The following is a 24,892-nucleotide window of genomic DNA, read 5'->3' on the forward strand; positions in this document are numbered from 1 at the left end:
TCTACTCGTCTTATTTCTATAATAGTTTACAAATGGATAGGTACAAACTTAACGCTAACGTTTTATAGATACCCAAAGGAGTTTCGGAATTCCAAATTTGGTTTGAAAATATTATTATTAATATTTGTTATTTCTTCAAACTTTATAGTCATAAAAGTGCTGTTTGACTTTTTATTTTACTTTTCATTTTCACTTTTGCGTACACACCTTCACTGACCTGGATATAAAAGCCTGTTTCCATTGCAACAAATTGGTAATTCATTAATTATTATTTATTTATTATTATTGTTTTTATTGCACATTAGGAGAGCGCATCATTGTTAAGTTACATATCCAATTAGAGTGAGAGTTCCCACATTGCATCTCATCTTTGTGATGCATATCACTAAAATATAACTTCACATAATAATAATATATTTATTTATATTTAAAACGAATTCAAATTACATACATACGTTGATGGAGGGGTTTGCTAAGCCGGCTTGGGCCTCCTAAATTTTGGAAATGATCATGCACAAGATATGACAAGATTATAAATTTAGTGCTTAATGTTTACAAGTTTTGAGACCTGGATCTAAAATCTGCAACTGGACTAATAATCATGATTTTCCTTGATTATTTTCTAATGCTATATATGGTGATAAAAATTGTAGCTGTTTTGTGTTTTATTTTTCACTTCTTCCCCTTTATTTTTGAAACCAAAAGTAATTTTAATCAAATTTGAGGATGTATTGGGTATACTGAATACTTTTCAGGGCCACCACCAATGACAGACTAAAAATGGGAGTTACTAGGTTAGTTGTGCTTTGGAAGGCCGGCCTTGATGATGTTCACATCACTTTCGCTTTAAGTCAGGTTGGCAAAATGTGGATCATAAATTCGGAATGGAAAATTACTATAGGTGGACAATCTGAAATGAGATGACAAATTTACACTAAAATAGAATAAGGCATAAACACAGACCAATTTGATTATTGTTTACAATAACAAGAAAGCCCACATTTAAAATAAAACTACCAGTGTCTAAAATAACAGGTGTCAATATTAAAAATTGGCTATTTTTAGAACTTAATTTTGTGTTATCTGTTGCTGCAGTTTTGCCAATGACTATGTAAACACACCATTCAATCTATTTTCTTGAGCTGTGCTAGAAGCATATAGAAAAAAAACATTAGGACAGTAGGAAACATGAGTACAGTGTTGGAAGATGGAGTGCAACATTGTTTTCGTCACAAGAATAATATATTCGATTCGATCCAATTTTGGTTGTAAACTTAATGCTCAGGTACAGGCATGAATTTTAAATATAATATTTGGTTAATTGTACATAAATCAAATATTTGTAACAGAAATCGAGACGAAAAAACATGAATTTCCCTTAATATGGTCAAATACAAAATTTGGCAAAATTCTTCCATAAAAACCAGGAAGAATTTTTTTCAGTAGTTAGGTAGTTAACCTAATGTACGGTGAAAAAAGATGGTGGATATACGGTGGATAATTTTTGCTTTTGCATGAAAATAAAAATCTGAAGTTGAATAAAAATATCAGAAATGTAATATTCAAGTTATATTACCTATATTTAGTCATCTGATAACATTTTTGACCACACCGTTTATTTTACATAGCTTTTAAAAAATGCCTCTCTATTTACAAAATGTGTGTACAAAAGAATAGAGATTTTACTGTGTAATTTGAACTATCCCCCCACTGATAAGAAAGTGCTTATTTTCAACAAGCTCGTGTAACACAAATAAAATCCCAAAAATTATGAAACATAGGGGAAACTATAGATCGATAATTATTGGAATGTATGATATAGAAATGTTTTGCCCGCACCTGGCCTTTAAGGGTATCAGTTTTTTTTTCTCTAAAATGTTACTTGGCCAAACATCCGACGGTCTGTTTCTTTGTGACACCTCTCTTCAAACCCAGAGTATGAATGACCGGAATTGTACAATCACAATTAGGAGGAAAAGAAAGTGATTCTCTTGTAGTACGATGTCTTTTTATATCGATCTCCTTAGGTCTTCGAAGTTTCTTCTTTGTGTGTGTTTTGGATGTTTTTTCTCGCCTTGTAAAAATAACGTGCGATTTGTGATATGCGACATTATTGTTTTTATGAAATAAAAAGACTAATATTAATATTTTGCAGGGCACTTTATGGTTTTGTCATTGATCACGGTTATAAAATAAATAGATAGGCCTGACTACACACTTTAATGTTAGTCTTAGTATATTATACGTTTTATTCATGAGCCTAATGCATTATACTGTATAGCTTATTTTGATAAATAAACACAAACACGCTAATAAATCACACAAATGTTGGCTAATATGGATAATATTTCTTTTTAGTGTTTGCCAAACTCAAATTAAACAATATGTATATATTGAATATTTAACACAAAAAAGTTACAAAACAGCTGTTAATGCAGGTCAGAGAATTAAGTGTTATTTCAAGGCTCACAACCAATGTAAGTTTTACTGAATGATTTTGGGTAACCATCCTCGACTCGTTTTTCGTTGACATTGTACTTGAAAACGTCATATTCTTGAACAAAATAATAATATCCTGAAATAAAAGAAATCTATTGTTAATAACAGTGTTGTTGATACACGATAGAGGGCGGACTGCATAAATAAAAACGATTTTGTCATAGATGGCGTGTCATCTATACGTCCGAGAGAGAGAGTCCGCTGGTGGCGCTCCATAAAAAGAAAAAATATTGTGGCAAATCTACCGATATTTATCAGAAGAACCATTGATGGTTTAGATTGATACTCATCATACTACATACATTCATACGGGAACATTGTTGAATTGACATTGTAATAACCATGGATTAAAGAAATAACATAATAATACATACCATCGTTTCCGTTGAAAGCGCCACTGATATTATCGGGAATACCTGGGAAAACATCGGTTATATGTTTCGGTTTTTCAATGGATTTTGTGTTTTCGTCAAATAAGAACACCCTGTCCCATTTAAAGAAGTATGTTAAGCCACTGTCGGATGTCAGTGCGGCATCGATACTAGACGGTAAGCTGGTACTGATGGTCCGGAGCCCCTTCTGTGTGTATGTGTTTGTGTTTATATTGTACTCGTACAACGTTCGGCCTAAGGGATAGATTGAGAACATAATTGTGTTTATTGGTTACTAATGAGTAGTCGGTCACTTTTAGTAGGATGATTTAAGTCATGTAATCAGTCGTCAATCATCCTTGTTATGTCAGTTACACTGTATAATTCTAAATTAATTCACCCAATAAAGGAGGCCCATTTACACTAGCACGATAAAGTCATTCTGCCATTCAGGTGTAAATTTAATGGGGGTATAACCTGCGAATTTCAGTCTGAACTGCGCACAGGTGTGTGGACGACAAATACCACAACTTTCTACTCGGTCCCTTCATGTCGAGTGTGCTGCCACAAACCGGCGTCATGGTTCGTCTGTCCACAAAGATAGGGACTGAATGGACCAGTACACTGGGGTAACCCCCTACTCTTCCGAAAGATATACTGGGTTCTTTAAAGTGCACACGAGTCAGTTGTGTACACTGGACCTCCAGTTAATAAGTCCTTATCCGCGAGAAGACTTGTTCTATCACCAGGACTTAAAACCTGTGCCGATTGTATAGCTATGGTTTACGGCGTAGGGTACGGTGTCGATCGGTCAGTTGGGAAAAATAAGGCTAACGTATACCTTTAAGTAATATAACCATTTCATCCGATTTTCTTTGGTAGCTGGCATCAAACGGCCCAGTTATAGGCAAATGGTTTGTAATTAGATCTCCCTCTAATTTGTCTGTTGTTATTACCGTATTCCTATCCCCTGTTCTACGAATAAGCCAAAGTTTATCTTCCTATTTAGGAAAAAAGCAAAATAATATAATAAACATGCACCTTCTATTCAGATTACTCTTAAAAGGTGAAATAACTAGTTAAAACAATCAGATTAGAGACAATTATGTAATTTCATAAAAATATAAAAATTGGAACGCTTCACGATTTTGCGTGTCATCCTTGCGCCAGGGGCCATGCTAATCTTCTCTGTATCGTTCCAATTATATCATGTGTAACACTGCCGTAGCAGGTACACCTAGTAACAATTAGGATCACCTTACTTATATACTAGGTATTTCTATTTTGTAGAAAATAAGTGTTGTAATGGATTTTTATTTAGTTTATGATAATTTAGGTCTAATGTAACTTATAACAAACAGCATATTATTTTCGTTATTTGGTAATATTGATTTGTAGGTTTTGGTTACAGAGTAATCTAATAAATAAAAAAAAAGAGCTCTCATCAAAGTCACATGAATATTCATTAAAATGTTTGCGTATACAAGTTGTGCGCGCCTTAGAATGATACGGCTTACGCGCTCATTTTTTCAACTAATAAGTATTGTAAAGCCTTTGATTTTCCTACTAATATCCACATTTTTAGTATTATAAATTATTAATATACGTTAATTTACTATAATTATTTTTAGTAATTTCAAAAGGTCGGTGTTATACTGCCTACTCAAAAGAAATATATTTGCATAGAATGCATGTACTGATGCAGTATGGATGCAGTAAACGTTCCGAAATCGTTTTAGATGTGCGCCCTCATGTAATCTCAAAGGTAAGGGATATGGCACTATGGAACGCAGCCGCCGCATTATAAACAAATAAAGGCAATAAACTGAACAAAAACATGTTCTTTATGATGAATTCGTAATAGAGTTATAGCCACGTAAAGACCAAAATGAAGATGTTTTTATTTTTACTACTCTTTTACTATTTATTTATCTAAGAAGCCAATTTAACTCATTTTCCACACGAGTGACTCCTTGCTGATTGGCTAGTTAGTAAAACTCACAGGTGGCATTATTATGCAAATCACTTTGTTCTGTGGACAATTGTGGGTAATGGCCACAACAGTGAGATGTACTACGGTATTTCTTTGGTTGCATAGGCCTACTTTCGGTAAGCATATACTTATATTTGTAGTATCTATTGTGTCGTCTTTACTTTTTTATAGAATATTCTGTTAAATTGTCGGTTAATCGCGATGGTTTACGTGAACTTAGGCGTGACGGCGATATATTTATGGAAGGAAATATAAATATCGCCACCGTTAGCTTATCATCACGCATTAGCAAGCCTATGTCAATAAAGTACTCATGTGAATGCAACAATTGGCAGAACGTTTATTTTGTTCCGAATAAGACATACTGTCGATTGAATCATGGATTAATGAATAGATCCATGATTGAATTGAACTTTAAATTTAAAATTGAATTGAATATCTAATCATCATCTATTTACTTAAATTGTATCATTATCATCCATATTTAGGAATCTAATAATATTAGTTAATCAAAGAGTTAAGGTTAGGGTAAGGAAGAAATACGTTTACAAACCCTGAATGCACACAGCAAATCGCCCATGTTTAGCAAGGCATCGAATTCCTTACTACACGCATCTGGTTCCTTAACTGTATATGTTGGTTTGGGATTCGGTGGATTCGAATTTTTGCCTAAAATTAAAATGCATAATATATTTGTTATTACTTAATTTGCATACTTTATATATGCACACAATACTTCTTCTTTTTTTTTAAATGGCCAGATTTTAGGAAAAGCGGATAATACGGTAATTTATGGTGACACTTATACTTATAGATACAAGAATAGACTTAAGACTTATGGAACGCAACCGCCGCATTATAAACAAATAAAGGCAATAAACTGAAACAAAAACATGATGAATCAGATATAGGTGCACAGATTGTATTCATTTCATATGTATTCATCTTTGAACTGAGTCGTTGGGTCACCGTCACTTTTAATCCATATACCGCCTCGGTATCACGAACCTATAACTATATCCACGGCCGGCCCAGCTAAAGTAATTATCCTCTATTATCTAATTCGTAAACATGGTAATATACGATATCAAATTCTCATTATTGTTTTATAATTTGTCCAGAATGCGAACATTAACTTCATTTTAATCATCAAACTATCAAAATAAAATCATAATTTAGAAAAATTACCATAAAGTGATTGTATCCCCATTACGTCATCAATCGGAAGTCGATATGCTGCGATGTATCCCTTGTAGTAGGGCGCCATCAACGCCGATGAATCTTTAGAATGCGAAAGGCCAAGAGCATGTCCAATTTCATGCGCAGCTACTTGAAACAAGTTTGTGCCTTGTGACAAAAAAATGGTTAGTTTGAAAGGTAGCTTATGTGAATAATTTCAAGAGCCAAAAAGCGCCAAATCCTTCTATTTCACTGATGAATAAATGAAACCAAGAGCTCGTGAACTTTTAAGATGATGTTGCACTTTTTAACTAGATTCTTCTAGATTTTAACCAATAACGGCCCTCTGTTCACGACAGTAGGGACTTTACGAAACACGACGGTTAGGGGAGGACGACGCATATCCTGTGTTTGTTAGAGCTTAAAATCGTATACAGCCAACATAGCCGTTTTATTAGTTGCGAACCCTTCGCTAAGACTTCACTCTCCTTCCCCTGTCTCGCGGCGTAGGGCCCTTCTGAATCGCTTGGCTCTGGTGGAAAGGCATATGCCTAGCCTTTGTAGCTAGTAGCCTCGCATTTAAACGCCGCGCAGAATGTATTGCTTTTAACACAGCCATTTTAACCCAATAGAAATGTAATATCGTTAAACAATTAAATTAGAAGTTCAAATATTAAGTTTTAAAATTTCCACGTTTTAGTGTAATTTGAACTGTTTATTTAAGGTTATATGTACATTATTTCTAAGGGAAAATGGCAACTTTATCGTCCTCAAAATGTTAGGAAGACGGAATTTCACGCTAAGCTCCGCCCACTTTGTTAAAGCTCTTGTGTTTCATAAAGTCCCTACTGTGACTAGAACAACGGGATAACCCCTAACTACCCGTCTTGACATGTAGGCCTACAGGTTTGTAAGTGAACACGAATCGTGAGCCGTGGGAGCGGTGAGCCGTGTGGATGATGATGTCTTTTTGAGTTTCCTCCTGATATCATTCATTTTCAATTATAATGAATATTAAGCATTAACTGACTTTTCAATTCATACCTTTCTTTGATTCAACAGTGTATGTTTCAGAATCATCAAAATGAACGTCTCCGTCTAAGTCTCCCCAGCCCGTCGGTTGGAATGCATGTGCCAATGTTCCACCTTTACCGTCAAAATAGAAACGATCTGTATGGCGTAGACCTGTGAACGAGACTTCTATATCTACTTTCCCACTGTCCTCCTTAATAAAAACAAGTGGAGTAACGTCTGACCATACCTGGAACGCTCGACGGAGAGCATCATCTACTACCTCTGGTGGAAGATCTTTTGTGTATGCAGAAATCCTGAGGTCAAAATAAGTAATTCAATTAATTCTATATAACGTAAATAGAATTCTTTTTGTAACGTTTCGTGATGTCATGAAGAATAGTATTTTGGAAAAACTATTTCCTAATTGTTTTTCTGGGAAGGCATGACGTCGTGATCGAACCCTCTATCGAATTAAGAATTTAGTATAAACTGAATTATAGTCTGGTCAGAGAATATAGTTTAGATGCCTATTCATCATTGATCAGAGTTTGTCATTAGCCTATCGTTCTCTTGAATATCCACTACCGTACACGTTTTTAAAAGAACATATACAACTAGTATGTTTTAATACAATATTAATGTTAAGGGAGCTTTTAATTAGGACCTTATGCGTCATTTTTCCAAATTGATTGTTGTCCCCACTAAAATTTATTTCGATTTTTCGCGACAACGGTACACAAAGGTTGAAATTAGCATGTTATAATGCAGAATCCAAAGTCGTTACCAGAATAGACGAAATTGGGCCGGAGGAATCATACAAAAATGCCAAAGCCGCGCATGCGGACAATAACCTAACATGACAACAACTGCAGACAATCATTATAGTTCACTATTCTGAATAATCATGTATCTAACCTGTATGTCAATACGGTCTTCTTCCATTTTCGACCAGTTTTAAATTCTTCTGGTGCTATACCCTCGTCACCAGATCCTTCACCACCATCGTCTTCCAAGCGAATGACGTCAGGGAAGCCACATCTTGCTGATCTCATCAACTCGTACGTTTCATCATTTACTTCACCGGTTTGTTTTAGCCCTGAGAACTCCTGCATTCGCTTTACTGCTATCTGGAAGGTTGGCGAATCTCCTGCGGTGAGATCATTGGTGTTTCCTCCGTCACCCATGTATCCATATTTAACAAGAAACCCCTTAGATTAGAAAAACAAAAATCAGAATGCGGAGTATGTTTTGAGAGATGAAAGATGATAATCTATGATACCAGAACTTTTGGATATTTTGTTTTCGCCTGGAGTAATCTGATGTTTCCAATTTAATTTACTGTCCATGTAAACACCAAGAAATTTAGTTTTCTCAACAATAGGTAGTAATTGATCTTTAATTTTTAATTTGAAAGTACTGGTATTTAGTGGTATTTGTGAATTTTTGAACACCATACAACAGCACAGAAAGTTTGTTTGCAGAAAAGTAGGTTAACATTTTGGGTAGATTTTCAATTGATATTTTAAAAAGGGAATCTACATTTTTATCAGTGTAAATTAGGGTTGTGTCATCAGCATACAACAGAAACGAAAACATATTCGAGGCACTATGGATATCATTTATATATAATAAAAATAATAGAGGCCCAAGGATGTGTTTAAATTTAGTGCATTGTTTGCGGTTTGAGAGGTAGCTTTTGAATAAATTATATACATGGGACACGGATTCCATATACCAATGGCAAATTCACCCCTCTCGAAAGCCCCAACAATTTCAATTTCATTTGTTAATGTAGATTTATTATAGTTCTTACGAAAGGCAAATTGTTTATTGTAAAGTATATTATTTTTTGAAGATAACTGTATGTTTGATCATAAATAAGGCGTTCAAGTATTTTGGAAAAGATCGGTAGCACTGATATAGGATGGTAATTACTGGAATCAGATTTGTCACCAGTTTTAAAAATAGTAGTTACTTTAGCTAGTTTAAGGGTGTCAGGAAAGGTGCCATTAACAAAACAAAGATTGAAAATGTACCAGAGGGGTTCAGAAATGAAAGGTATAAGTTGTTTAATAATAGACGGATTAATATCATCAACAATGCCAGGTGCTTTACCATTTTTTAGGCGCATAACAATATCCATAATCTCAAAAACAGTCACAGGATTGAGAAATAAAGAATTTTATGGATGGCGGAGGGAGGTAATTTTTAAAATTTGCATTAGATGTGTCTATATTTTTGGCGAGTGTAGGTCCAATATTAACAAAAAAGTATTAAAATGATTTGAAATTATGTTGGGATCATCGAGTTCATCCGTCATCCAGGTCTTTAATTTGTTTTTACCTGCAGACTGCTCTTGAATTGGAAAATGTTTATCATACAGTCGTTTAAATTCAGTTTCAAATGAAACTAAAGCAATACTGATCATCCGTACCATAAACACCAGTCCAATTAATGTTTGACAAATCGTTTTTTATGTTTGAAATATTTGTTTCGTTAAATTTTATGTAGGTATGATTAGGGCTTACATAGTTTTTGGGACGGTTTGGTATATTTGATAAGGGTGTAACGTTAAAAATGGGCAAATGATCATTAATGTCACTATAGAAAAGTCCTGAGAGACTTGATGATTCAATTTGATTAGATAATATGTTGTCAATTAATGTTGCTGACGTTCGGGTAATAGTTGGTCTATTGATTATGAGTAAAAAGAAATTACGGTACTAAAGACAGAATTAACAAAATTGTTGGATTGATTATCGGACTGATGTTTAAATAGGTCAATGTTAAAATCACCTAATAATTAAATTTTTTTTGTTGGTTTTTGCTAAATTATTTAACAGATCAAAAGCGTCAATAAAAGCATTCGTATCAAGAGATAGTGCCATATAGATTACACCAACAATAATGTTTTGATTGGATTCAATTTTAAGTTCTATAAACAGGAAGTCGCACAGGGAGGGGTCTAGGAAAATATAAGTTCTCTCTTTGAACACATTGTTATTTCGAACATACAACCCCACACCTCCACCAGCCCTCCCTAGTCTGTTTTGTGAAATGAAAGAATAAGTTAAGACATTGGTTAATGGATTATCATCTTTCAGCCAGGTTTCCGAGACTGCAATTACATCGAAATCATAATTTACATTGGTTAAAAAATAATTTGAAAGAATCAATATTATGAAGAAAACTTCTAGAATTAATATGCAAGGGAAGGAAGAAAAGTTTTTCACGTGACTGAGCTCTCCAATTAAGTGGGTTAGTTGGTAGTACATACAATTGGGCTTGGTAGAGGAAGAGAAAAAGTGACATATATATATATATATACATATACAAAACACACAAACAGATAAGCTGGAGACAGGTAAATGTACAAAGTGGAATACCAGAGATCAGTCTCCATATATACACTAGATGTATCGTTGTTTATGTCTAATAACTTACCCTACTTTCTTCAGCCCGTTTATCAACCGTAATGGGACCGCCACTGGAAACATGAAGCAGTGACAGAAAAGCAGATATTATGAATGCTATTCTCAGCCTCAGCGGACACTCTTTCTCTCGTTTCATTTTGAAGAGAACGGATCGTGCGCACGTATGATAAATACCAACCTAAAATATTCCATACACGCACTAGGTTTTGTACTATTTCATTTCATTAATTATTCATAAAACGGTGAACGATAATTATTGTCGTATAAAATAGTTCTATGTCTCCCGCGTCACAAATCGGTGACACCTCATTTTCGAGTTGATTGCTAAAATATTTACGACGGTATTTGCATTTCTCATAGGCCTAAGTCCTTTTTAATGATACATCATAACCTGGGATCTAATAGTTCTAAAAAAATCAGTTTATATACATTTTGCACTTTTACGTACAAACGTACGTTTATAGACATGTTGCCGCCGGATTTGTGTGAAACTTATATCAAAAATCGTTTTTCGTATATCGCCCTCTACCAGAATGATACTTGTGCCCATTGACAAGGCTTCTCTGCCTGTCCGTCGACCACATGTTAGGTTCCAATCAATTTTAATTCATACTTTTCATAATTGTATTCATTACTTGGCAAACATGACTTGTACATATTTTGCCACGTATATTCCTATAATAAGTTTGTTGACGGGTAAAACGTCCACGATCGATTTTAAAGTTCACTGCTGCATTCTGCCAAGTAGTGCGCTCAGTACGAGCCCTTAATTTATGTCATTATTATTACCTCCGCCAAGGAGGTTATATCTCCACCCCTGTATGTTGGTGTGTTTGTGTGTCTGTGAACAGCCTGGAGGCCACAGTTTTCATACGATTCTCACCAAATTTGGACACAATGATCTATGCCCCAAAAGCTTGGACAAGTTCGATTGTGAGGGGAAAAGGTCATAGGTCAAGGTCACAACTAACAAAAAAACTATTTTACTGCCTAGAGACCACAGTTTTTATCCGATTCTCACCAAACTTAGCCACAATGATCAATGACTCATCATATAATTGTGTTTACATTTTGAAGGGTCAGGGTAAAAAAAACAAAAACTCAACGGGACTTGAACCAGCGATCTCAACTGCGAGAGGCTGGATACATAACAATTACACCAAACTCTCATTCACAACTTTGTATTATGCAGTTAGCCTATATTTACACTTAGAACTAATTAAAAAAAATATGTATATAATTATAAATTTTCCGGGGACATTTTATGTAGGGGAATTTTACAGTAGGCGGAGGTTTGTACTCTCGGAGTACCCTCTAGTTATGTATATTTTTGTAGTATGTGTAACAAAAGTAGAATTGTTTAAAGTGTCTACAGACAATACAATAATCACATGCTACTACAGCGAAAACGCCTAACTTTCTATGGAAAGTCAATCAGGATTGTTATCATAGGGAACAAGAAAGAAAAAAGGTGGTTACAAGTACAGTGTTTCTGAGGAAGAACAGTCGTACCTGCACGCGATATTTCTTTTTTTGTTCGAATAATCGCCGCGGCGGATAAACTAAACTTTGGCTAAGTTTCGAAACGGTGGGCCTAGCACAGTCACCATTTCATTCATGTCAGGAATATATGTTCGAATTAAATTTACATGTTATACACATTGATCTGCGCATGTATATATATTCCCTCGTGTGCCGTACAGAAACGTTCTAAACAGTTTAATGCTACTGTAGTTCAATTTAAACTTTAATATTTAGAATATTATAAGTCGCTCAGATACATTTCAGTCGGAAAGCCATCCCAATAAATAATTACTGTGGTCCAATCCGCACTACAATGATGTAATCCCCGCAATGTTGAGACCTCATAGTGACGAGGCGTTTATTTAGTCATTAGCGTTTGCCCGAGAAAAATTACCAGCTTTACAATAACGCTCTTTGTTAATTTGGTTGTTGCAATGATTCATTCATTTCGTAATGAAACTTTAATTGTATAAACTAATATAAATCACCTTTTTATTACGCCAAAACTAGGAAATGATTGCGGAAAACACGATATGTGTATAGATACGTTATTAGTATTCCTTTTTTCTAGTAATAAGATGTTATTGTCATCTTCACTTGTATTGGTGCGTCCAAATTATTATCAGCAAAAAAAAAACTAATAAATGAAATAAGTACTTTTTTTATGTTGTATGTTATCCTACACCACATACCGTACATACATCATTGCAAGCCCCTCCAGGAAAATTTTCTCTCACAAAGCCAAACAATTTCTTTTGTCAAGATATGATTTATAAAATGTTGTTTATACCATCCTCAGCTTTTATATCACATGATCGTTTGTTCCTTTTTCTCTTTTTTCTTGCCCTGTCCTGTCTGTGTGTTTGTGTACGCTAATTAATTTGTAATTTTAGGGCTAACTCGCCACAAGGCCTTTTGATTAGTAGTTTTCTGTTTTTCAACTGGCGTTACTTTTTGAGTTTTGCCCTCTTCCTTCATTTTACAATTTATATTGGATATTTGTTGTTTTTTTACTGCGGAAGAAAATAAATGTTAATTTGACTGATTGATTGACTTCATAACTTATCCTGTTTGGTGAATAGTAAAAAAAATTGAAACTTTGTTTATGTTTAAATGGTATTGTTTATATTCTGAATACAATTTATTGATATGATTTATGTTATATTGATATATCATTGGTAATATTCCAGTTATGGATACACACATAATTGAACGTTGCGAGAATGTACTATATAAAGTAGATTGACCTTATGCAGTGTGATGACAGATTAACCACAGTCATATAACATATTTATGATGTATAATTAAGTGATGACGTCATCTATTTTGTTTTTATAGCGTGCCACTTGCACGACAGAGAAAATACTTTACATGTTTATAAACCAAGATATGTATTGATTCCAAATACTAATAACGCAATATGGTCCACAAAATACAAAAACACTTTATTTGTCTTCGTTAAAAACAAAGAAATGTCGATTGTCAGCAAATCCGATTAAAAGATACATTTAAAAGCAATATTTCCATTAATATTTTTATTTTATAAATGTTATTTCAAACAGTTTTATGTTAGTAATCCATCACCTTTATGTCAATGTCCGTCATCTTTAGATTTGCTGGAACAATGCTGTTGTTAATTTTTGATAAATTCTGACTCAGAAGTCCATGTTCTGAATACAAGGCATTCCTGTCGGGATTTTTCTGATCCAAAAGTCATGATTTTGTTTTTCTTTATTCAGAAAAGTCGGGATTTTTCTGATCTAGAAGTCGGGATTTTTCTCATCTAGAAGTCTGGTTCTGATCTAGAAGTCGGGATTTTTCTGATTTAGAAGTCGGGATTTTTCTAATCTAGAAATCGGGTTTTGATCTAGAAGTCAGGATTTTCTGATCTAGAAGTCAGGATTTTCTGATCTAGAAGTCGGGGTTTTTCTGATCTTGAAGTCGGGATTTTTCTGATCTAGATGTCTGGTTCTGATCTAGTAGTCGGGATTTTTTTGATATAGATGTTGGGTTCTGACCTAATAGTAATAGTCGGGAATTTTCTGATCTTGAAGTCGGGATTTTCTTATCTAGAAACCAGGGTTTTTTTTCCTGATCTAAAATTTTTCTCACGGCAATCCGCTGCCAATATTCTATAAAATAAATGGCCAAAATTTGTAATTTATGTTTGCAACGATATTATTCAAAGTTCATCAGTTAGCCAATAAAACGAAATTTAATACTTAAATTGAGCTACTTATCTTGGAAATGTAATAATTTTGTGTGTCATTATGCTGATTTATGCAGTGTCTCGAATCTATCATTATGAATTTAAAATGACCGTTAACAATGTGTTATATAATGAAACAGTCCTTACTTAATATCACACCAAATTTATTCTTCATAAGAACATTATCTTATTGGGCCTATCTAGCATTTTTTTTCTTAATTTTAAAACTGATTCCAAAATATCAAAAAAGACGAAATGCATCTATGTGTTTTGCTGATATGTGTTTTAGGAAGCTCGGTTACCGTAGCAGAGTCGCCTGACAATGAAGCTGCATATGCATTGGTGAGTTGAAATGATGTTTGCATGTAAACATTTCCATTCGTTAAGTTTGCACTTGTATTTTGAATATACAGTTAAGTGTAAATACCAAACGATTTAGCATGCTTTTTAAACTGACGCTTAGGAGGATTTAAAGGGGAAAACTCCGCCGCCCTGTTTAATGGCAAAAGGGTGAGAAAAGTATTTTCTTCCAGCATCTTGGATTTATGCAAAGCATTCATGTCGGACTAAACCTACCGTACATGCTTCATAAAGTGTATACTGATACTGTAGATAAATGAAGAATACAGGACTAGTGTAGGCCTAATGTGCACTCTATACCAACTGCTATGTATTATGTTAAAGTATGTAACACACACACACATACGAATAACAAGTCAGTTGAAGGTAATCACCTTTTGTTTACATCCGGCTCATAAACCGTAGGCCTAGATGGTTTGTTTCGAGTTTGATGGTACAGCTTATTCCATATTATAGTGGGGAACATAATGTTCCAAATATCAATTCCGTGAGATTGTAATGCTCAAGTTGAGTTCTTGGCAGTTTTGGAATCCTTAGGACAAGCAAAATTCATTGCAACTGGGGCCAATTTTTCCCGACCCTATTGTGGCCGCCATCTTGGATTTAAAAATGGCCCCACATTTTTTACTCAAAACTGATAGTAGCTCCTATCTTAAACCACGTACGAACGAAAATAATTGTTTTTCTTCTTTCCTTACTATTATATATAAAAATACAATGATAGGAGTGAGATATAGATGTATTGAATGTTATTCAATGGCAGTTGTATTATAATATTACATTAATCAAGTGCAATGCATTGTGAACAAACATTTTATTGATGAAGAAATAAAAGTGGGTCGAACCTACATAAGACAAAAAAAAAATATTATGATAAATCAGTCCAATGGTACAATTTATAATAATAGCATATGGCAGCCATAATTTGATTATACATAAATGCATACATTATATACGTTTTTAATGGCGGCCATCTTGGAATCCAATATGGTTGACATATGCTATTATTATAAATTGTACTATTGGACTATATAAATATTGTACTAAATAAATATAATATTATAAAATTATATGTATTATACAAACATTGTGATGGTATTGACACCGATATCAGACCTTCTGTTCTTTTAGACCATCAAGCTATTTTGTTGAAAATTATAAATAGTCATGAAAAAAATGACTTGGAAATTCAACAATATTTTTTTTGGAGAATAAAGATTTTGTTATTTGTTCGCAATACTCTTTTGTTTGAACTTGATACTAATGTGTACAGCCCTGATAACCATTGTTCTTATGCTAATGTATGGAACACTCATTGTAAGAAACCCTATAATGATTCGTATGTATTTACGTAACCGTAACTGTATTCTGAACGATCTCCTAATTTAAATAACTATTCATAAATATATATAAATTGAAAGCAAACTTGAAAATGATGTTTCTGCGTAATTCATAATCCTTGTTTTTAACCCAAAGGAGTGTAGTCTCCTGTCCTAATAAACGTAGCGTTGGCTCCGTAATTCACAATCCTTGTTTTTAACCCAAAAGAGTGTGGTTTCCTGTCCTATTAACGTAGCGTTGGCTCCGTAATTCACAATCCTTGTTTTTAAACCAAAAGAGTGTGGTCTCCTGTCCTATTAACGTAGCGTTGGCTCCGTAATTCATAATCCTTGTTTTAAACCCAAAAGAGTGTAGTCTCCTGTCCTATTAACGTAGCGTTGGCTCCGTAATTCATCCTTGTTTTTAACCCAAAAGAGTGTGGTCTCCTGTCCTGTTTGTCCTATTAACTTAGCGTTGGCTCCGTTACACTCATGGTGTAGAGGACTTTACACAAACCTACAACATGGTTTTGCTAATTGGAATGTTAATGCATTTAATAATGTTAAAACGCTATGGGATTCCTGGAAATGTATTGTAATTTCTGCAGCTAAGCATGGTATCGGTATACAGAAACAAAGTGAGAAACACAAAAATTGGTTTGATAATGATATTAAACAAGCAATTACAGAACGAGAGAAGCTGTCAGAATTCATAGGAAATTTGTTACATTAAACCCTAATGATGCTCACACACGTATCTTATGGTATGTTCATGTAAAAAACCTGATTTAAAAAAAATCACTGAAGCTAAAAAAGGTGAACCCTCTTCTAAAGATATTTGGGAAATCCTTAAAGGCTCAAATGACAAAAAAAGTAAATCTGGTATTAATTGTATTAGACTCCCACAAGATTGTAATGAAACTACATGTGATAAAGAAGAATTTCTTAATATACTGTTAACAATTATTGGGATAATGGGTAGAGAATCAACAAGGTCACGATTGTTTTTTTGTACTTGACAAAGCGGGCAGTTAGTGAAATGCACTCTATAGATGACACAGACATTGATGATAATATACTATCTAATAATAATTTTAACCTCGAAATAATTAGAGAAGCACTATCAAATGCCAAAAATAACAAAGCCCCGGGATAGATGGTATAATAAATGAACTCCTTAAAAATGGGGATGTCGCTTTAGAAACATCCCTCCTTGTCCTATTCAACAAAATTGTTGAAAAGAAAAGAAATGATACCAAGTGAGTGGAACTTAAGTATCATTATATAAAATAGAAGAAAATAATTGTTTTTCTTCTTTCCTTACTATTATATATAAAATACAATGATAGGAGTGAGATATAAGATGTATTGAAAGTTATTCAATGGCAGTTGTATTATAATATTACATTAATCAAGTGCAATGCATTGTGAACGAACATTTTATTGATGAAGAAATAAAAGTGGGTCGAACCTACATAAGACAAAAAAAAATATTATGATAAATCAGTCCAATGGTACAATTTATAATAATAGCATATGGCAGCCATAATTTGATGATTAAATACATAAATGCATACATTATATACATTTTAAATGTCAACCATATTGGAATCCAATATGGTTGTCATATGCTATTATAAATTGTACCATTGGACTGATTTATCATAATATTGTAAGATTTGTCACACAAATTATGTTCGTACGTGCTTTTAAATAGGAGCTACTGTCAAGTTTTGAGTAAAAAATGGGGGCCATTTTAAATCCAAGATGGCGGCCAAAATAGGGTCGGGAAAAATTGGCCCCCAGTTGCAATGAATTCTACTAGTCCTAAGGATTCCAAAACTGCTAAGAACTCAACTTGAGCATTAAAATCTCATTAGGTTTCCCACTATTAGCGGTGTGTGTGGAATTTTGTTCGTCTCAATGTGAGTGTTTGTAGTAATGTATGCAACAATAATTAGATTTAAACTTAAAGATTCAATGATTAAAAGCACAAAAAAAAAAGATAAAGTTGAAAATGAATGACGATTAAATTGTAGCGGTGATTTCGTTTCAACCTGATGCCCAAGCTTATCTTACATTATATTGTTAACAATATACGCCTATCGTATAATAAATAAACAAAAATCATATAGAACGTGTAAAAAAGAGATACACAAAATACAGTACATTAGTGTATAAATTATCAGTAAACTAATCAAGAAGGCCTGTTTTAATAAAGCTTGGTTCCCACTAGAACGTAACGCAAGGACGTAAACGCAACGTAAAGCTTGGTTCCCACTAGAACGTAACGCAAGGACGTAAACGCAACGCAAACGTTTTAACCAATGACAAGCGAAGTTATAGACAGTTAGCAATCACAAGCGAATAAGCCATCGCTTGTGATTGGTCAATTCACTTGCGTTGCGTTACGTCAAATTCAAATTCAAATTCAAATATTCTTTATTCATCCTCTATCATGAAAATATACAACAACAATATATGAGAACATAAAAAAGATGAAAAGGAAACACATAAAAACTCAAAAGAGCTTGATTAGTTGTGTCCCCCTATGTCCCTAACTAGCCTAAAAAAACTAAAACATAAATAATAAAAAAGCTAAATCCTGCAACAAGTATGATTTTTAAAATCATTTGTAAAATGATAATAAATGTTCTTTAAACAATGATTTAAATATATATATATGTCCTTGCGTTGCGTCGCTAGTGGGAACCACGCTTTAAGCCTCTAGCATTCTCCTGTGACCGACAGTAAACTTTCAGGTGAACATTAAAACATCTGATAATTTAATACTAATATATTCAATTCAACCTGATCAACTTTGTACTTTGTAAATAAGTTATCATGAGTACGGTAGAAAGCATTGACATTGATGACTAATAATGTGAATATAATGTTAACCATGAGAACACTATAATATGATTTCACAGTGTATTAAAGATGTATTGTCCCTCTACAAAAATAATATTTTAACATTTTGTTTTTAATATGCCATTTTAATGTCACATAATAGTTATCCACTTTGAGCAAAAATTAAATAAAAAAAAAAAGATTTACCTAAAAAAATTGTAATTTAAAGTGAAAATAGTCAAATAGGGTGGCAGACAATGGGTTTTTGGTTCAATTTAACCGTTTATTTTGTAATTTTATAACTGAAAACATTATTTTTTCGGGGTTTTTTTTTCTACGGAAGTGATTAACTACAAAACGGCCAATTCAAAGTCTGATTTCATAGTCATTACATTGTGTGCAGAATTTGTCAGCCTTTGGCTGAATTCTGTTTGTACAGTTTTATATATTATAAATATTATTATTTCTTTAAAGATTAAAATGTTTAACTCCCTTTAAGTAATACTAAAATACAAAATATTTCTCCACACACAATGTAGTCTGTATAATATATTATACAGTATGAACAATAATTAATATTTAAACCATTATTCCATAATTCGGACTCCCGTCTATAAGGAAACGTTTTTTTAAAATAAGAAAATAATGAAGATTGTAATAGTTTGTTTTTTGTGTGAATGACATAAACCAATTGGTTGCTTTATCGCGTGCATTCTATAATTTGTATTTTACTAAAACCAGTCAGGAGGGAAATGGCAAAAGGATTTCTACTTTCTTGAAGTTTTATGTGGTTAAGTTATCAAATAGTCTGTATTTTGACAACTCTTAACTCACTTTGTAACATGGGCACATCCATTTCCCCCCTAACTGATACCATTCACTCCACAATATGACCGTCAACAATGTTTTTCTTAAAGAAATACCTTAACACCTATGGCTATGGTAACACTTTAAGTAAACGTAATGGAGAGAAACCGAGCATTGGCGACTTGTCTGGTTCCATATCACAACTTCAGAAGTTTGCCGGTCTTGATGACACCAATGGACAGTTGACTCCTGAGACGTTGAAGTTAATGAGAGCTCCTCGTTGCGGTGTACCCGATCCTGTCGGCGACTCGAATGGAGCACTTTTAGAAACACGAGTGAAACGGTTTGCAAAAATGGGTTCACGATGGAAACACAATGATATAACTTACACGTGAGTATTACTATAACCACTGTATATTAATGTTTAATGAAAAATTTTATTCAACGGTAAACGATTCACGGCGCAGGAAAACAAATGAATGTGTCCATAAAAAATGCCTTGACCTGAACCTGTAGGCCTATGGTCAAAATAACTTCGGCCTAATTGTATACCTACTTTAAATATTATAATATGATTTTAATATAGAGAAAAGTGTTCTATCACTTGCTTAGTTGTGTTCGGAATAGGCAAACTTATTAAATTTAGGGATACAGGTTGTATGGCCTATAAAATATATAATCAAAAACACCTCTTTAGGGGATAGTTGAACAGCAGTACTCTGGTTCAAGTTCTGTCTTAAATCCATGTATAGACTTGTCAGAAACTTCATACTTCCAATTGTCATCTTCTGAAAAAATAATAATACCAGTTTTGTTTATGATATCTCGTAGAATGATTAGCTACACATCCGATTTGAGCAAAAAAACTGTGGACAAAATTATCAAAAAAGCTTTTAATATGTGGTCAGCCGTGACACCATTGACGTTTACGCTCGTGGATAACACTGATGCAGACATCAGGATAAGTTTTGCAAAGTATAAGCATCAAGACCAATGGGAGTTTGACGGGAAAGGTGGAACGCTTGCGCATGCATTTGGACCAGGTAGTAATACCCATGGTATAAATGGGGACCTAGATTTTGATGATTCTGAAACATTTACGGACAAAGGTTATTCGGGTAAGACATTCTTCTTTTATTTAAAATGTTGGTGGAATTTGTTTTTTTTTCTTCAAATTTTCTCTGTGTCGAAATCTTGATGAATCTTAAACTTGCCAAAATTCCACGTAAAAATGTATTTATATCAATACAAACACTACAATATTTTGGGAAGGTTTCAGTTTACATTTTATAACTATCCGCCATTTTGTTTGTTCGTTATAAAAATGGTTGTTATTGCACCCCAGAATTACTGAGAAGAAACAGAAAAGTACACTATCATACTAGTTTGACAAAAAAGTGTGATGTGCCCAATTATGGTAGTGATATGCTTAAGTATGGTAGTGATATGACAGCATCATGTCCATATATGGGCACATCACATATTTTTTGGTCACATAAAGTTTGATAGTGTAGATAGAGCATTAATTTCTCAATTTGCCTGTCATTCTTTATTTTTCAGGAACCGATCTTTTATTCACTGCTGTTCATGAATTAGGACATTCTCTGGGTTTATCTCATTCTGAGGTTGTAGGTGCCATCATGTATCCCTGGTACCCTGGTTACATTAAAAACCTTCAACTACATCCAGACGATATTGCTGGTATTCAGGCCATATATGGTAATTCTCATCATTTTATGTATGTTTGCGTTTATATTATAATTGTGAAAAATACTTTTTTGTTTATGGTTTAATTATTTTATGTCTTTAGGGAATAGTAAAAAATCACTGTCCTATTCGATCGGTGGTAACTCCCTACTCGTCTCGATGATAAACTGTTTTTTTTTAAATGCACACTGGTTATTTTAACTCACCGGACCTACGGTTTATAGTCCTTATCCGAGAAGACTTGTTCCACCACAAGAACTGGAAGTGAGTCGGCCTCGAACACTATGCCATATTGTTGGCTCTGTAGGTACGGTAAACGGCGCCCCTCCCTTAACCACCCAGCCATTTGACTCAATAAATTATACAGAATACCAATTATAAGCACTATATTTAAATGAAGTAAACTAATATCTATACATTACGCATTTATTCATTACTGTAAATACATCATCATAAACCTTCTTGTCTCGTGATTTGCCTAGCAAAAAGTAGGACGTTAATTACGTTATGTAAAGCATAAACTGAGAATCGAACGTTGTCAAAATGTAATAATATTGTCCAAGAAATTATTAAAATTTTTCCAATAAGACTATAATAATAATGTATATTATATGTGTTGTGTATGACAATGAAAATCTAATAAAAAGGTAAAATTATGTTGAACCGTTAGCTTATAGAATTAATTAATGAAGAAACAAAAATAGATAATTTCACCGAGAACCATATTTTGACAATGTATTAGGCATAGTACATATGATTTCAGAACAATTGCGAGATTTAAAATATCGCCGCGCGCCCTTTCCGTACAGCCGTCGTCGTAAATTGCTATGGCGTTAAGTGTTTGCACTCTATGGACCGCAGTATTAAGAACATCGATAGATATCGATCTATACTTGCTTTTTATATCAGGTACACCAGAAAACCCCAAAACTGTACCGCCACCCACTATGGCTGCTCCTGACTGGACGCCTGCACCAACATGGAGTAGTGAAGACGAGGCGAATTTTCCATGGCCCAATGATCCGCAGTGTAATGTTCCATTCGGCGCCGCAGCCAATATAAACAATGAAATTTACGGATTTGAGGTAATTTCTAGATTAAAATATTATTAATCTTTTAATCTAATGTGATGTAACTGTTTTAATTTTTTACACACCTATGTGCAATTTGATTGTTTACCTTACGGAAATGTGATATTTAAATGGTGATATTTAATGATACTATTGCACGTTTTTAACAATTCATAGGCGGGTCTGTATGCTGGCCGTTCGGAACCCAACCTACAACGTATCGGCGGGTACTCCGTCTAAATTGTGTTTCCCACTATCCACTATTGAAATTACCACTGTTATTATTATTGTTATTGTGTGAATAGATGTGTTATTTTATGATTTGAATCTATCTATCAACTAATATTGATAAAATTATGTTAAACTGGTTTTTTTTAAGAGGAATAACTTTTGGCGATACTTTTTGGAAGATGATAAATTCGATTTTATGATGTCTGCTGCTACCAAAGCCATGTATAGAGTCGCTCCAGCTGACATAGATGCTGCATATTATTACGACAAAACAAACACTATGCGTTTATTCAAAGGTATTTTTGTCCACATGATTAAACCATGAATGTGATGGTTGGCTAGAATGTCGGAAGATGGTGTGGGTCTTCTAGTGAAATTATTAAAATGTATTTTTGTAGAACGATTAATATTTTATATGGTATACACAATGTTATATATGACCGTGGATTCATCACTGTGTTTTCTTGATTGTTATAAATGTTATAGATGGTTCGTTTTGGGATTTACAAAGAGGTACGAAAATAAACAATCCACAGCTGATCTCCAACTTGGGAAAGAGAATGCCGCCTAAAGTAGATGCAGCTTTCTATTCCAGTACCGAGAACAAGGCGTACTTATTCCTCGATGACAGTGTATGGCGATATGACGAAATGATTAGAAAGGTAGACAACGGATATCCGAAGCCCATATCGGTAGAATTCCCGGGTATAGGTTCCAAGGTCGATATGGCCTTTCGTGGTGAACAAGGTAAGTTTTACATTTCCGCACGTTCGTTCATACTTTTATTTATTTTATTTATGTCCTGGACCACGAATAATAGCATGCCGTTGTTGCCTTAATTAATAACAAAACACAGCATTTGTGTCAATTTCTTATTTATTTTTACGATTACATGATGAAGAATGTTAAAAACACGTACCAATACAATGTCAGCATTACAATTACGTCATATTGCCATTTGATTATTTTTATACATATATTTTTTTCTAGATTCAGTTTACTTTGTGACAAATCGGGTTTTAAGACAGGTTGATTTGGTCCACCGTAGAGTAACGAAAGAGCCTATATTCTTGGCTGAAGCTTTTCTTCCTTGCACACGATCCTAACAGTGTTGCTAAAGGTTTTTGCACCTTAGCTTGGCTTCCCACTGTAATTCTGCCAGAGAGCCTGGTTTCATAACGTAGCTGTAATTCGTAGAGTTCCTACACGGCTGATGTGTTCTATTGCTGTGACGATGTTGTCAAAACTGAGCCAATATTTTCTTTTCGGCAATTCATTTTATTGTGCTGTATTTAGCACTACAAGCTTGTTTGATCTAAAAGTTCATTGTTTGTCTACAAAACATTGGCTTAAGGCGCAAAGTTTACGGCTCACTCTCTGCGGGTGATGATTGTACACTGAAAGAAGAAGCGTTCTAATATAGGCCTAGACATTCGGTTTGTGTGTTTATGAGGAACCTGCGTCATCAAAACTACGTTATACCTACTCACAGGCTGCACACACTCACACTTTTTGTGCACAATTTCTAGTGTTTATAATAATAGTAAATGCTTCAGCATTTTTTTTATTTTCAAATTTTAGATTTTTAGGCGTAAGTGTATGTCTTGTTAACAAGTTAATAAATTCTGAATATAATTATAGGATATTGCCTCAACATAATGTTCCTTCCAAACGTTAGGCTATATGCATTATTCCATAACTATCAATGCATTACCATAGCTATAATAACAAAATTAAATCAGGAAAGTTTAGGTTTGGTATTAATAGAAAATTACAACAATTCAATTCCAAAAAAGGTATGACGTATGATGAACATATGAACAACCGGTATTGCCATTTTTAAAAGTAGAGAAGTGGTTCTATTTTAAAGAAGTGATTTCACATCACATGATAAAAAACGCTAGATCGACTTTTATTACTTAAACCTAACTGTCACAACGAATAATGTCTCCGGAATATTCACTTGAGCTCAGGAGCCAGGAGTTTCACAGAGCGATCCCAATAGTCTCCATCGGTTTCCTATTGATTAAACCACATGACGTTACTTTTCGCAGATCCTTTTGACTTTTTTTTTGTATTGCATTTATTATTACTGATTGGCATGCAAGTACACCATCTGCAATGTTGAAGCAAGCAATCGCTGTTAATTCAATCTTTAGTATCGCCATTTATTTTATTTATTATTATTTTCCAATATTTAAAGATATAAATTGCCTTCCTGAAAAAAATAATTGTTTAAGTTTTGTTATGACCAAAAATTGGATCGAAAAAAAAATCATTTACCTGAAAGTACCTTTATTTAAAGCATAAACATAGTAAAATTGG

The 24,892-nt window shown here is 33.8% G+C and overlaps 2 protein-coding genes and 1 non-coding gene across 4 annotated transcripts; 1 reads left to right on the forward strand and 2 right to left on the reverse strand.

Annotated features, from left to right (window-relative positions):
• Positions 1 to 1,349: 1,349 nt before the first annotated feature.
• LOC140062653 (collagenase 3-like) lies at positions 1,350 to 10,767 on the reverse strand. The gene is made up of 8 exons (XM_072108959.1): positions 10,501 to 10,767; positions 7,972 to 8,264; positions 7,087 to 7,370; positions 6,052 to 6,210; positions 5,417 to 5,532; positions 3,712 to 3,871; positions 2,874 to 3,125; positions 1,350 to 2,575 (listed from the first exon to the last, which is right to left on the reverse strand). The coding sequence occupies exons 1-8, from the start codon at positions 10,624 to 10,626 to the stop codon at positions 2,460 to 2,462; spliced, it is 1,506 nt and encodes a 501-aa protein (XP_071965060.1). The 5' UTR covers positions 10,627 to 10,767; the 3' UTR covers positions 1,350 to 2,459.
• On the reverse strand, positions 3,995 to 4,105 carry LOC140063290 (U6 spliceosomal RNA). Its single transcript, XR_011847610.1, has one exon. It is a non-coding gene; the product is annotated as a U6 spliceosomal RNA (small nuclear RNA).
• Positions 7,317 to 24,672, forward strand: LOC140062652 (macrophage metalloelastase-like). Of its 2 annotated transcripts, none has more exons than XM_072108958.1 (8): positions 7,317 to 7,385; positions 19,670 to 19,950; positions 20,391 to 20,677; positions 21,120 to 21,278; positions 22,176 to 22,351; positions 22,716 to 22,863; positions 23,054 to 23,314; positions 23,558 to 24,672. In XM_072108958.1, the coding sequence occupies exons 2-8, from the start codon at positions 19,826 to 19,828 to the stop codon at positions 23,671 to 23,673; spliced, it is 1,272 nt and encodes a 423-aa protein (XP_071965059.1). In that variant the 5' UTR covers positions 7,317 to 7,385; positions 19,670 to 19,825; the 3' UTR covers positions 23,674 to 24,672. The 2 variants fall into 2 exon arrangements, with proteins under 2 accessions (XP_071965059.1, XP_071965058.1); XM_072108957.1 differs by lacking the exon at positions 7,317 to 7,385 and adding an exon at positions 14,406 to 14,565.
• Positions 24,673 to 24,892: the final 220 nt, after the last annotated feature.

Source organism: Antedon mediterranea, chromosome 11 (assembly GCF_964355755.1).
Source record: "Antedon mediterranea chromosome 11, ecAntMedi1.1, whole genome shotgun sequence".
Taxonomy (NCBI): Eukaryota; Metazoa; Echinodermata; class Crinoidea; order Comatulida; family Antedonidae; genus Antedon; species Antedon mediterranea.

Coding starts and splice junctions, on each gene's coding strand:
- LOC140062653 (XM_072108959.1), bottom strand. CDS start 10,626: ATGAAACGAGAGAAAGAGTGTCCGCTGAGGCTGAGAATAGCATTCATA. Junction 3,872..5,416: donor ATTTGCTGTGTGCATTCAGG/GTTTGTAAACGT, acceptor TTTCCTAAATAG/GAAGATAAACTTTGGCTTAT. Junction 2,576..2,873: donor CGCTTTCAACGGAAACGATG/GTATGTATTATT, acceptor CTTTTATTTCAG/GATATTATTATTTTGTTCAA.
- LOC140062652 (XM_072108957.1), top strand. CDS start 14,479: ATGCATCTATGTGTTTTGCTGATATGTGTTTTAGGAAGCTCGGTTACC. Junction 22,864..23,053: donor CACTATGCGTTTATTCAAAG/GTATTTTTGTCC, acceptor TAAATGTTATAG/ATGGTTCGTTTTGGGATTTA. Junction 23,315..23,557: donor GGCCTTTCGTGGTGAACAAG/GTAAGTTTTACA, acceptor ATTTTTTTCTAG/ATTCAGTTTACTTTGTGACA.